At 55.7% G+C, this 12,086-nt stretch overlaps 1 protein-coding gene across 2 annotated transcripts in view; it reads left to right on the top strand.

Annotated features, from left to right (window-relative positions):
- The window catches only part of tamm41 (TAM41 mitochondrial translocator assembly and maintenance homolog), a 43,402-nt gene that overhangs the window by 11,202 nt on the left and 20,114 nt on the right, over positions 1-12,086 (top strand). For both annotated transcript variants that reach the window (XM_070895372.1, XM_070895373.1), the window contains exon 3: positions 6,423-6,515. In XM_070895372.1, coding sequence (XP_070751473.1) covers positions 6,423-6,515 — 93 coding nt within the window. The remainder of the gene's footprint in view (positions 1-6,422; positions 6,516-12,086) is intronic.

Here is a 12,086-nt window from a genome sequence, read left to right on the forward strand (position 1 = left end):
GGAAGAGAGGGGTTGGTGGGTGGGGGGGGGGGGGAAGAGAGGGGTTGGTGGGTGGGGGGGGGGGAGAGAGAGGGGTTGGTGGGTGGGGGGGGGGGAGAGAGGGGTTGGTGGGTGGGGGGGGGGGGAGAGAGGGGTTGGTGGGTGGGGGGGGGGAGAGAGGGGTTGGTGGGTGGGGGGGGGGAGAGGGGTTGGTGGGTGGGGGGGGGGGGAGAGAGGGGTTGGTGGGTGGGGGGGGGGAGAGAGGGGTTGGTGGGTGGGGGGGGGGGAGAGAGGGGTTGGTGGGTGGGGGGGGGGAGAGAGGGGTTGGTGGGGTGGGGGGGGGGGAGAGAGGGGTTGGTGGGTGGGGGGGGGGGAGAGAGGGGTTGGTGGGTGGGGGGGGGGAGAGAGGGGTTGGTGGGTGGGGGGGGGGGAGAGAGGGGTTGGTGGGTGGGGGGGGGGGGAGAGAGGGGTTGGTGGGTGGGGGGGGGGGGAGAGAGGGGTTGGTGGGTGGGGGGGGGGGGAGAGAGGGGTTGGTGGGTTGGGGGGGGAAAAGGGGTTGGTGGGTTGGGGGGGGAAAAGGGGTTGGTGGGTTGGGGGGGGGAAAGGGGTTGGTGGGTTGGGGGGGGGAAAAGGGGTTGGGGGGGGAAAAGGGGTTGGTGGGGGGGGGAGAGGGGTTGGTGGGTGGGGGGGGGGAGAGGGGTTGGTGGGTGGGGGGAGGGAAGAGAGGGGTTGGTGGGTGGGGGGGGGGAAAGAGAGGGGTTGGTGGGTGGGGGGGGGAAAAGAGAGGGGTTGGTGGGTGGGGGGGGAAGAGAGGGGTTGGTGGGTGGGGGGGGGGTGAAGAGAGGGGTTGGTGGGTGGGGGGGGGGAAGAGAGGGGTTGGTGGGTGGGGGGGGAGAGAGGGGTTGGTGGGTGGGGGGGGAGAGGGGTTGGTGGGTGGGGGGGGGAAAGGGGTTGGTGGGTGGGGGGGGGGGAAAGAGAGGGGTTGGTGGGTGGGGGGGGGGAAAGAGAGGGGTTGGTGGGTGGGGGGGGGGGAAAGAGAGGGGTTGGTGGGTGGGGGGGGGGGAAAGAGAGGGGTTGGTGGGTGGGGGGGGGGGGGAAAGAGAGGGGTTGGTGGGTGGGGGGGGGGAAAGAGAGGGGTTGGTGGGTGGGGGGGGGGGGGAAAGAGAGGGGTTGGTGGGTGGGGGGGGGGGGGAAAGAGAGGGGTTGGTGGGTGGGGGGGGGAGAGGGGGGTTGGTGGGTGGGGGGGGGAGAGAGGGGTTGGTGGGTGGGGGGGGGGAAGAGAGGGGTTGGTGGGTGGGGGGGAAGAGAGGGGTTGGTGGGTGGGGGGGGGGAGAGGGGTTGGTGGGTGGGGGGGGGAGAGGGGTTGGTGGGTGGGGGGGGGGGAGAGGGGTTGGTGGGTGGGGGGGGAGAGGGGTTGGTGGGTGGGGGGGGGGGGAAGAGAGGGGTTGGTGGGTGGGGGGGGGGGGGAAGAGAGGGGTTGGTGGGTGGGGGGGGGGAAAGAGAGGGGTTGGTGGGTGGGGGGGGGGAAAGAGAGGGGTTGGTGGGTGGGGGGGGGGAAAGAGAGGGGTTGGTGGGTGGGGGGGGGGGAAAGAGAGGGGTTGGTGGGTGGGGGGGGGGGAAAGAGAGGGGTTGGTGGGTGGGGGGGGGAGAGAGGGGTTGGTGGGTGGGGGGGGAGAGAGGGGTTGGTGGGTGGGGGGGGGAGAGAGGGGTTGGTGGGTGGGTGGGGGGGGGAAGAGAGGGGTTGGTGGGTGGGTGGGGGGGGGAAGAGAGGGGTTGGTGGGTGGGGGGGGGGGAGAGAGGGGTTGGTGGGTGGGGGGGGGGGAAAGAGAGGGGTTGGTGGGTGGGGGGGGGGGAAAGAGAGGGGTTGGTGGGTGGGGGGGGGGAAGAGAGAGGTTGGTGGGTGGGGGGGGGGGAAGAGAGGGGTTGGTGGGTGGGGGGGGGGAAGAGAGGGGTTGGTGGGTGGGGGGGGGGGGGAAGAGAGGGGTTGGTTGGGGGGGGGGGGAAGAGAGGGGTTGGTGGGTGGGGGGGGGGGAGAGAGGGGTTGGTGGGTGGGGGGGGGGAGAGAGGGGTTGGTGGGTGGGGGGGGGGAGAGAGGGGTTGGTGGGTGGGGGGGGGGGAGAGAGGGGTTGGTGGGTGGGGGGGGGGAGAGAGGGGTTGGTGGGTGGGGGGGGGGGAGAGAGGGGTTGGTGGGTGGGGGGGTTGGTTGGTGGGTGGGGGGGGGTTGGTTGGGTGGGGGGGGTTGGTTGGTGGGTGGGGGGGGGTTGGTTGGTGGGTGGGGGGGGGTTGGTGGGTGGGTGGGGGGGGGTTGGTTGGTGGGTGGGGGGGGGTTTGGTTGGTGGGTGGGGGGGGGTTGGTGGGTGGGTGGGGGGGGGTTGGTGGGTGGGTGGGGGGGGGGTTGGTGGGGGGGGGGGGGTTGGTGGGTGGGTGGGGGGGGTTGGTGGGTGGGTGGGGGGGTTGGTGGGTGGGTGGGGGGGTTGGTTGGTGGGTGGGTGGGGGGGGGGGGGGAGAGAGAGGGGTGGGTGGGGGGGGGGGAGAGAGGGGTTGGTGGGGGGGGAGAGAGAGGGTTGGTGGGGGGGGAGAGAGAGGGGTTGGTGGGGGGGGGGGAAGAGAGGGGTTGGGGGGGGAGAGAGGGGTTGGTGGGTGGGGGGGAGAGAGGGGTTGGTGGGGGGTGGGGAGAGAGGGGTTGGTGGGGGGGAGGAGAGAGGGGTTGGGGGGGGGGAAGAGAGAGGGGTTGGTTGGGGGGGGGAAAGAGAGGGGTTGGGGGGGGGAGAGAGGGGTTGGTGGGGGGGGGGAAGGGAGGGGTTGGTGGGGGGGGGGGGAAGGGAGGGGTTGGTGGGTGGGGGGAAGGGAGGGGTTGGTGGGTGGGGGAGGGGTGGGGGGAAGAGAGGGGTTGGTGGGTGGGGGGAAGAGAGGGGTTGGTGGGTGGGGGGGAGGGGAGGAGGGGAGAGGGGAGGGGGGCGTGTGGGGGGGAGGGAGGTGGAGGGGGGGTGGGAAGAGAGGGGGGGAGAAGGTGGGTGGGGGGGAGAGGGGTGGGTGGGGGGGGGGAGAGGGGTGGGTTGGGGGGGGAAGGGGGGGTTGGGGGGGGAAGGGGAGGGAGAGAGAGAGAGAGAGAGAGAGAGAGAGGTGGGTTGGGGGGGGGGAAGAGAGAGAGAGAGAGAGGGGTGGGTTGGGGGGGGGGAGAGAGAGGGGTGGGTTGGGGGGGGGAGAGAGAGAGAGAGAGAGAGAGAGAGAGAGAGGGGTGGGGGAGAGAGAGAGAGAGGGGTGGGTTGGGGGGGGAGAGAGGGGTGGGTTGGGGGGGAGAGAGAGAGAGAGAGGTTGGGGGGGGGGAAGAGAGAGGGGTGGGTTGGGGGGGGGGGGCGAGAGAGAGGGAGAGAGAGGGGGGGAGAGAGAGAGAGGGGTGGGTTGGGGGGGGGAGAGGAGTGGGGGGGGGAGGAGAGGGGTGGGTGGGGGGGGGGTGAAGAGAGGGAGGGGTGGGTGGGGGGGGAAGAGAGGGGGGAGAGGGGTGGGTGGGGGGGAGAGAGAGGGGTGGGTGTGGGGGGGGAGAGAGAGGGGTGGGTGTGGGGGGGGAGAGAGGGGTGGGGGGAGGGGGGAGGGAGGGGTTGGGGGGGTGGGGGAAGAGAGGGTGGGGGGGGCGGGGAAGAGAGGGTGGCGGGGGGAGAAAGAGGGTGGGGGGGGAGACAGGCTGGGAGGGATGGGAGGAAATAGAGGCTTGGAGGAGGGGGGCGAGAGAGAGGATGGGGGGGGGAAAGAAGAGAGAGGCTGGGGAGGGGGGAGAGGGTGGTGGGGGGTAGAGGGAGAGGCTGTGGGGGGGGGTGGAGGGAGAGGCTGTGGTGGGGGGGTGGAGGGAGAGGCTTGGGGTGGGGGGGGGAGAGAGGGTGTGGGGGAGGGAGAGGCTGGGAGGCTGGAGGGGAGGGACAGGGTGGGGGGGGGGGGGAGGGAGAGGTGGTGGAGGGAGAGGCTGGAGGGGGTGGGTGGGGTGGGGGAGGGAGCCGGGGGGTGGAGGGAGAGGCTGGTGGGGAGGGAGAGGCTGGAGGGGGTGCGGTGGAGTGGGAGGGAGAGGCTGGAGCGAAGGGGGGGGGGGGGAGGGAGAGGCTGGAGCGAGGTGGTGGGGAGGGGGAGGGAGAGGGAGAGGCTGGAGGGGGGTGGGGGGGAGAGAGAGAGAGGCTGAGGGAGAAAGTGAAAGGCTGGGGGGTGAGGAGAGAGAGGCTGGGGGGTGAGGAGAGAGAGGCTGGGGGGGGGAGGTGGGATAGAGGTCTGGGGGGGAGGTGGGAGAGAGAGGCTGGGGGGGCAGAGCGAGAGAGGCTGGGGTGGGGGGGGAGAAAGAGAGGGAGGCAGGGTGGGAGGGGGGAGAAAGAGAGGGAGACTGGGGGGGAGGGGAGAGAGAGGGAGGCTGGTGGGGTGAAAGGGAGAGGCAGGGGTGAGGAGAGAGAGAGTGAGAGAGGCGGGGGGGGGGAGGAAGAGAGAGAGACTGAGTGTGGGGAGAGAAGAGAGGCTGGGGAAAGGAGAAGACTGTGGGAAAGAGAGAGAGAGACTGGTGGAGGGGGAAGGAGAGAGACTGGGGGAGGGGAAGGAGAGAGAGAGAGAGAGACTGGGGGAAGGAGAGAGCAAGAGAGAGAGACTGGGGGAATGAGAGAGAGAGAGAGAGAGAGAGAGACTGGGGGAATGAGAGAGAGAGAGAGAGAGAGAGAGAGAGACTGGGGGAATGAGCGAGAGAGAGAGAGACTGGGGGAATGAGAGAGAGAGAGAGAGAGAGAGAGACTGGGGGAATGAGAGAGAGAGAGAGAGAGAGACTGGGGGAATGAGAGAGAGAGAGACTGGGGGAATGAGAGAGAGAGAGAGAGAGAGAGAGACTGGGGGAATGAGAGAGAGAGACTGGGGGAATGAGAGAGAGAGACTGGGGGAATGAGAGAGAGAGACTGGGGGAATGAGAGAGAAAATGAGAGGCTGGGGGAAGAGAGCGAAAATGAGAGGCTAAGGGAAGAGAGCGAGAATGAGAGGCTAGGGGAAGAGAGCGAGAATGAGAGGCTAGGGGAAGAGAGCGAGAATGAGAGGCTGGGGGAAGAGAGCGAAAATGAGAGGCTGGGGGAAGAGAGCGAGAATGAGAGGCTAGGGGAAGAGAGCGAGAATGAGAGGCTAGGGGAAGAGAGCGAGAATGAGACAGACAGACAGACAGAGAGTAAGAGGCTGTGGGCTAGGAAAGAGAGAGTGAGGCTGCGGGGTGGGGGGGGGAGAGTGAGAGGCTGGGGGTCGAGAGATAGACGTGTGGTGGGGGGGGGAGGGGGGGCGGGAAATCGGATGGGAGAGAGGGAACTTGGGGAAGACTATCACGTTCTTCCAACCCCTTACGGGGACATCGTTGGAGTGGATAATACCCAGCAGTCACAACACTGTCACTATTCACTTCATACCCAATAAACCTGTTAATTTGTACACAATTCTGGCCCCATCTATGGTGGGGTTGGTGGGGGGGAGGTGGGGGTAAGGATGCACTTGCGCTGGGGTAAGACACTTCAGCTGGGGGAGGCATGCATTTGTGCTAGGGTGCGGGACATTGACTGGGGGAGGCATCCACTTGGACTGGGGTAAGACACTTTGGCTGGGGCAAGGACGTACTTTGGCCCTTTGCTGTCTTCTGGGGAGCTCTGTCCTCTGTCACTTCAGGAAGTCTTAGTGGATCGAGTTTCAATTTGCAAAGTCACTGAGACCTTGGGATGGGCAGTTCCAGTTACACATTCCTGTGAAACTTCAGGGTGTGGCTTATCCTCCAAGGGGACCAATCAGAAACAAAAGGTGGAGCATGTTGGCCATGTTGGCAGTACAAATAAACATGTCCATATAAATGTAACTCTGTCTTTCTTTTATACCAATATAAATTACCCCCATTATCCCATCTTGCAGAACAGCATGCTAGTGTTTGAATATGCATTCTGACGAGGCTGCCATTATAATTAGGTTCTAAATTTCTTTCAGAATGTTTGTTTTATCCACAAAATTGAAAAATAGTTCAACTAATAAAATTATAATAAATTTGTATGGAGCTTAGCCAAATCAAATCACTATACAAGATATACTGCAGAGGGTTGAAAATGTTTCGATCAGTGAAGAGAAATAAATGCTGTCCCATAAGTTGTAATTCACTTCACATACTATTAGTTTCTTGTGCAATGGCAAATTCTGATTATCACAGCAAAATTTACAAGCTGAAGAGCTATATTTTTAATTGCAGCATGATAGTCATTTTTAAAGGCCATTAAAACGTAATATATTAATGAATTCCCAACATCTAACTATCTGCATAAATATATTTTGCACAGTATCTTCAGCATAATTTTAAAAGTACAGTAACTGGAGCCGAATATAACAGAAGGAACTGCGACGACTAAGATCAGTATGATATGTGAACAACCTGCTAGAATTATCATGAAATACTGTCTCTTTTTCAGATAATTAAATATGGTGTTATCAGTACAGGAACTCTGATTGAAGACCTTCTTCATTGGAAGAACTTATACATTGCTGGGAGACTGCACAAACCTGTAAGTAGTGATAGCAGTTTTGAGTCCAGAACCTGGTCGGAGTACTCAATGTATTGAAATGGCATTTGAAAATTTAATGGATGCTGATGTGTAGTTTGGACAGGCCATTTGTCTTTTTATTATTGGCTCCTTTTAGTGGCATGCTTGAAGTTGTTTGACGACTTTGCCCAGTGCCATCACTTGTCAGTCTGTCCAAAACCATCCCAATCAGGCAAAAGGGGCTCAGATCAAAAATCTCCAGGCATTGAAGGTTTTGATCCCCAATTAACAATAGAGACACTGGTTGTGCTTTGGGAGTCTTTGAAGGTCAAACACCAGGTGGCCTGTTGGGCTGGAAAAAGGCTATAATGGTGTCCGGACGTGGATTGGGTCTGGTGGATCTGTTCGTCAGGATCACGACTTGCATGTCGTTGTGGAGCAGGCGGAGAATGGTGACAAACTTTTGGGGCCAGCCGAAATGGAGGAGGACGCTCATGGTTGACGGTGTCAAAGGCCTTTGTGAGGTCAAAGAAGGCCATGTACAAGGATTGGTACTGTTCCCTGCATTTCTCTTGTAGTTGTCGTGCGGTGTAGATCGTGTCTGTTGTACCCCTTAGTGGACGGAATCTGCATTGTGACTCTGGGAGGAGCTCTTCAGTCACAGGGAGAAGACAGCCAGCTCCATTGGGCAGGCCACGTGGAGAAATACCACCAACGATGTCTCCGCAAGATCCTGCAAATCCCCTGGGAGGATAGACACCAACGTCAGTGTTCTCAATCAGGCCAACATCCCCAGCATTGAAGCACTGATCACACTTGACCAGCTCTGTTGGGCGGGCCACATCGTCCGCATGCCTGACACGAGACTCCCAAAGCAAGCGCTCAACTCGGAACTCCTACACGGCAAGCGTGCCTCAGGTGGGCAGAGGAAACGTTTCAAGGACACCCTCAAAGCCTCTTTGATAAAGTTCAACATCCACATCGGCACCTGGAAATCCCTGGCCCAAGACCGCCCTAAGTGGAGGAAGAGCATCAGGGAGGGCGCTGAGCACGTCGCCGAGAGCTTGCAGAAACCAAGCGCAGATAGCGAAAGGAGCATGTGGCAAACCAGACTCCCCACCCACCCTTTCCTTCAACCACTGTCTGTCCCACCTATGACAGAGACTGTAATTTCTGTATTGGACTGTACAGTCACCTGAGAACTGACTTTTAAAGTGGAAGCAAGTCTTCCTCGATTTTGAGGGACTGCCTGTGATGATGATAATGATGTATGTTTAATAAAAAGCAGCTACAGCCCCAGTATCATTTAGTTAATACTGGTAAAATAATTTAACTGATTATCAGGAGTTAATGTGAGAATTGCTTGCATGATGACCTAATAAAAGCAACCAACTCTGATGGGAGGGCGGGAGATCACAACTGACCGACTTTGTTGATTATATTTTTGAGGAAATGACATCCCAAGTAAGCCCTACAACATGCTACACCTTGACTTCCAAAAATGTATTGTACCAAGTTGTATAAAGGGCATATACATGCACATACACATGCAAGACAATTGTATAAGCTTGAAGCAGTAGGGATTAAATGTACAACTTGGGAAAGGATAAGAAATTGGCTGACAGGTAGGAAGCAGCTGGGTACTTGTTAGAAGGAAAGAAAGACTTGGATTTATATAGCATCTTTCACGACCACCGGAAGTCACACATTTTTGGGCCAGATTTTCATTTTTTGGCAAACGGCAGCGATACGTGAAACTTACTGTTTTCACTGTGCTACCGTTTTTAGCCCGAACTTTCGGCCTTTACGTCTGCGCCATCTGTAAGGGAGGCATTGCACAAGCATTTGATGCGCACAACTGCGAGTTTCGGCAACTTTAGTCTGGGCAGGGAGCATCGTGAGATAGGCCTTGGGAGTGGGGAAAAGAAATTCCAAAAAACATTCCAAAAACATTTACAAGACCCTTATCTATCGAATCGCTGCAAAAAAATTAAAAAATAAAAACTTTAGCTTACCTTTATTGCAGGTTTTCATACTTAATGCTGCTGGCAGGGCAGCACCAACAGGTTTGACCTGTTGCTATTCTGGGTGTGGCATACGGGTCGAGAGAGTGCCGAAACTCGGACGCAAACACAATCCAAGTCGTTGCACGTCGGCGCATCTCTTCCCGTCTGTACTTGAAAGTGCCGCCACAAACAGGTACCCGGGGATCCCACCCGGACTTTGTGACTGGGTGTTCGCCACAGAGAGTCAAATCGTGGCAAAAACTCGGTCGCAAACCTCGTGAAAATACGGCCCGATGCGCTTTACAGTCAATGAAGTACTTTTGGAGTGTAATCACTGTTGTAATGTGGGAAACGCAGCAGCCAATTTGCGCACAAGCAAGCTCCCACAAACAGCAATGTGATAATGACCAGAAAATCTGTCTTGTTATGTTTATTGAGGGATAAATATTGGCCAGGACACCGTTAGGGAAAAGAGTGCTAAGTGGAATGTCTCGGGGATCCTTCCTGTTTTGAACTTGCATTGAGACTTGAACTCGAGCTTAATGCAAACTGGCCAAATTCACAGATTATACTAAAAAGTGATCTTGATTTCAGGAATCCAAGAATGAGATTGACAAAATATGTAAGTGAACAGAATAATGGCAGATGACATTCAATGCAGACAAGTGTAAAAAAAAAACTTCATGCAAGAAGAAACAAATGGGTGATACAAATACTCCATGAATGATGTTGAAATATCTGACGATTAAATTGAAAAAACCTACATATATTTGTGGACTCAATGGGGTAATTTTCAACTTTCTGCTGGAGCATAAAACTCATTGTGGGTCGGATCCAATCATCACAAGTTTTCACGGACTCGATTGAACAACTCAGAAATAAAATGTAATTATGTTAAATTCAACCAAGCAAAAGTGAGTTTTACAGAGGCTATTTGCTGAGTACTATTGACTTCCATAAATGTAATTTTGGAGAAAATAGGGCTTTACAACTCAAGACATTTCCTTTAAGCTTGGTTGATAAGATGCTAAAAATAATTGGACCGAGAGAAGTCGGTGTGACCAAGGAAACACATTCCTCAGTTAATATTGTATTATGGGAACTTTTCATATTTACTTACCGATACTCTACAGGTCAGATGAATAATCACCTTTTTTCATTTAAAGCTCCTGGGTAGATACTGATCTAGCTAATGTGTATAAATAAGTATTCATTTTGACACAGATTATTTCATGAACTATTGCTGACAATTAAAAAAAAAAAAAAAAATTGTTCTTTGGTTTGGGCGACACTGGAAAGGTTGCAATTATTGCCCACCCCAAGTTGCCCCGAGAAGGTGGTAGTGGATCTTCTCCTTGAACTGCTGCAGCCCTTCGATAACAGTGCTCCCTCAATGGTGCTGGGTAAAGAATTCAAGGATGTTGATCCAATGATAATGCACGCCCAAGTCAGGAAGATGTCTGACATAGAGGTGGTGATGTTCCCGTGATATTGCTGCTTTTGCCTTTCTGCTCTGTCGTGGATGGTGTGAAACTTCTAGTGTTGTTGTGGCTGTGCCCATCCAGACGAGTGGTGAGTCTTCCATCATACTTCTATTTGGAGCCTTGTAGATGGCGGTTAGGCTTCCAGGGGTCGGGAGGTAAGCCACTCGTTGAAGAGTACCCTGCCTCTGTCCTGCATTTGTAGCTACAGTGTTGGTCTGGCTGATCCAGTTCAGTTTCTAGTCATTGAAGACCCCCAAGATGTCGATGGTTGGTAACTCAGCAATGGTGGTGCCATTGAAGGTCGAAGGTGTCATGTATGTATGTTTGGAGTTACGAGCCACCGGGTGGCGCCACTGTCGGAGGTCATTGAGCTGTACGCACATGTGTGCGCGGCCCAGGTATAAAAGGCAAGCCATCATGCAATGTAATCACTTTGCGCCTTAATAAAGCAGAGCCAGGTTTGTACCTATTAGTTTATAGTATTCAGTCTATCGAGTTATTACAAACATAACATTTGGCGACGAGGTAACTTAAGAACCTTCGCATGCAAAAATGAGCACAATTGGAATTCTGGAGAGATTTGTGAGGGAGAGGACTGGGCAGATTTTGTAGCTCACCTGGCCCAGTACTTCGTGGCCAACAAAATGGAGGAACCCACTGACGCAGTTAGGTGCAGGGCGGTCTTCCTCACAGTTTGCGGTCCGAAAATCTATGGACTCAAAGAATCTTCTCTTGCCTGCAAGACCAACGGACAAGGACTATGAGGAATTGTGTGCTCTGGTACGTGACCATCTCAAACCAGAAGAAGGCATCATCATCTCCTGATATCAATTCTACACGCACTTTCGTTCTGAGGGCCAGGATGTGTCGGAATTCGTTGCTGACCGAAGACGTCTAGCTGGACCGTGTAAGTTCGAAACCGCGTTGGAAGACATGCTGCGGGACTTCTTTGTAATCGGCATCAACCACGAGGTGATCCTGCTTAAGCTACTGGCGGCGGAGACGCTGGATTTGAGCAAGGCCATCACGATTGCCCAGGCATGCATAACGACGGACAAAAACTTAAATCGGCTATCATCGAAAAATCGGAACTCGGCAAGTACTGTAAACACGATTGTATCGTCGTTTGGCAGAGCTGTATATGGCAGGGTCGACTCGACTGCATATGCGAAACCTGTGGCTGCTCAAAGTCCGCCAACGGGAATGAATCCGATTTCACCGTGTTGGCGTTATGAGGGCAATCATCGGCCTCATCAGTGTTGGTTTAAACAGTACATTTGTAAAGGCTGTTCGAGACTGGGACATCTCCAGCGCATGTGTCCGCAACTGAGCAAGCGTGTTGCGACACACCACATGGAGGATGATGACCAGTATAGCACGGATCCGGATATGCAATCCGAGATAACAGAGGAGGAAGTGTATGGACTATTCGTTCCTAACAAAGAGCCAACCAGATAAGTTTCACATTAATCATTAACGGTGTGCTGGTATGGATGGAATTGGACATGGGTACAAGTCAATTAATAATGAGCCAGAGGACATTCGACAAGCTGTGGGATACTAAGGCTGTGAGGCCTAAGCTGAGTCCAGTCAATGCCAAATTGCGTAAGTACACTAAAGTACTCATAACGGTGATTGGCAGTGCAGTAGTCAAGGTGTCGTATGATGGTGCGGTTCATGATTTACTGTTATGGATTGTTCCAGGCAATGGTCCAATGCTGTTCGGCAGGAATTGGCTAGAAAAAATCAAATGGAATTGGAACGATATCAAAGTGTTGTCGTCGGAGGATGATACTCCATGTGCTCAAGTACTGAACAAGTTCCCCTCGCTGTTTGAACCAGGCATCAGCAATTTCACGGGAGCCAAGGTGCAGATCCACGTGGACTCGGATGCAAGACCTGTCCATCATAAAGCTCGGGCGGTTCTGTACATGAGGGAGAAGGTCGAAATCGAACTGGACAGACTCCAGCGTGAAGGGGTCATTATCACCGGTCGAATTTAACGAATGGGCCAGCCCCATTGTTCCTGTGTTGAAGAGTGATGGCACTGTCAGGATTTGTGAAGACTACAAGGTTACGATCAACCGAGTTTCAAAACAGGA

The sequence above is a fragment of the Pristiophorus japonicus genome, chromosome 12 (assembly GCF_044704955.1).
Source record: "Pristiophorus japonicus isolate sPriJap1 chromosome 12, sPriJap1.hap1, whole genome shotgun sequence".
Taxonomy (NCBI): Eukaryota; Metazoa; Chordata; class Chondrichthyes; family Pristiophoridae; genus Pristiophorus; species Pristiophorus japonicus.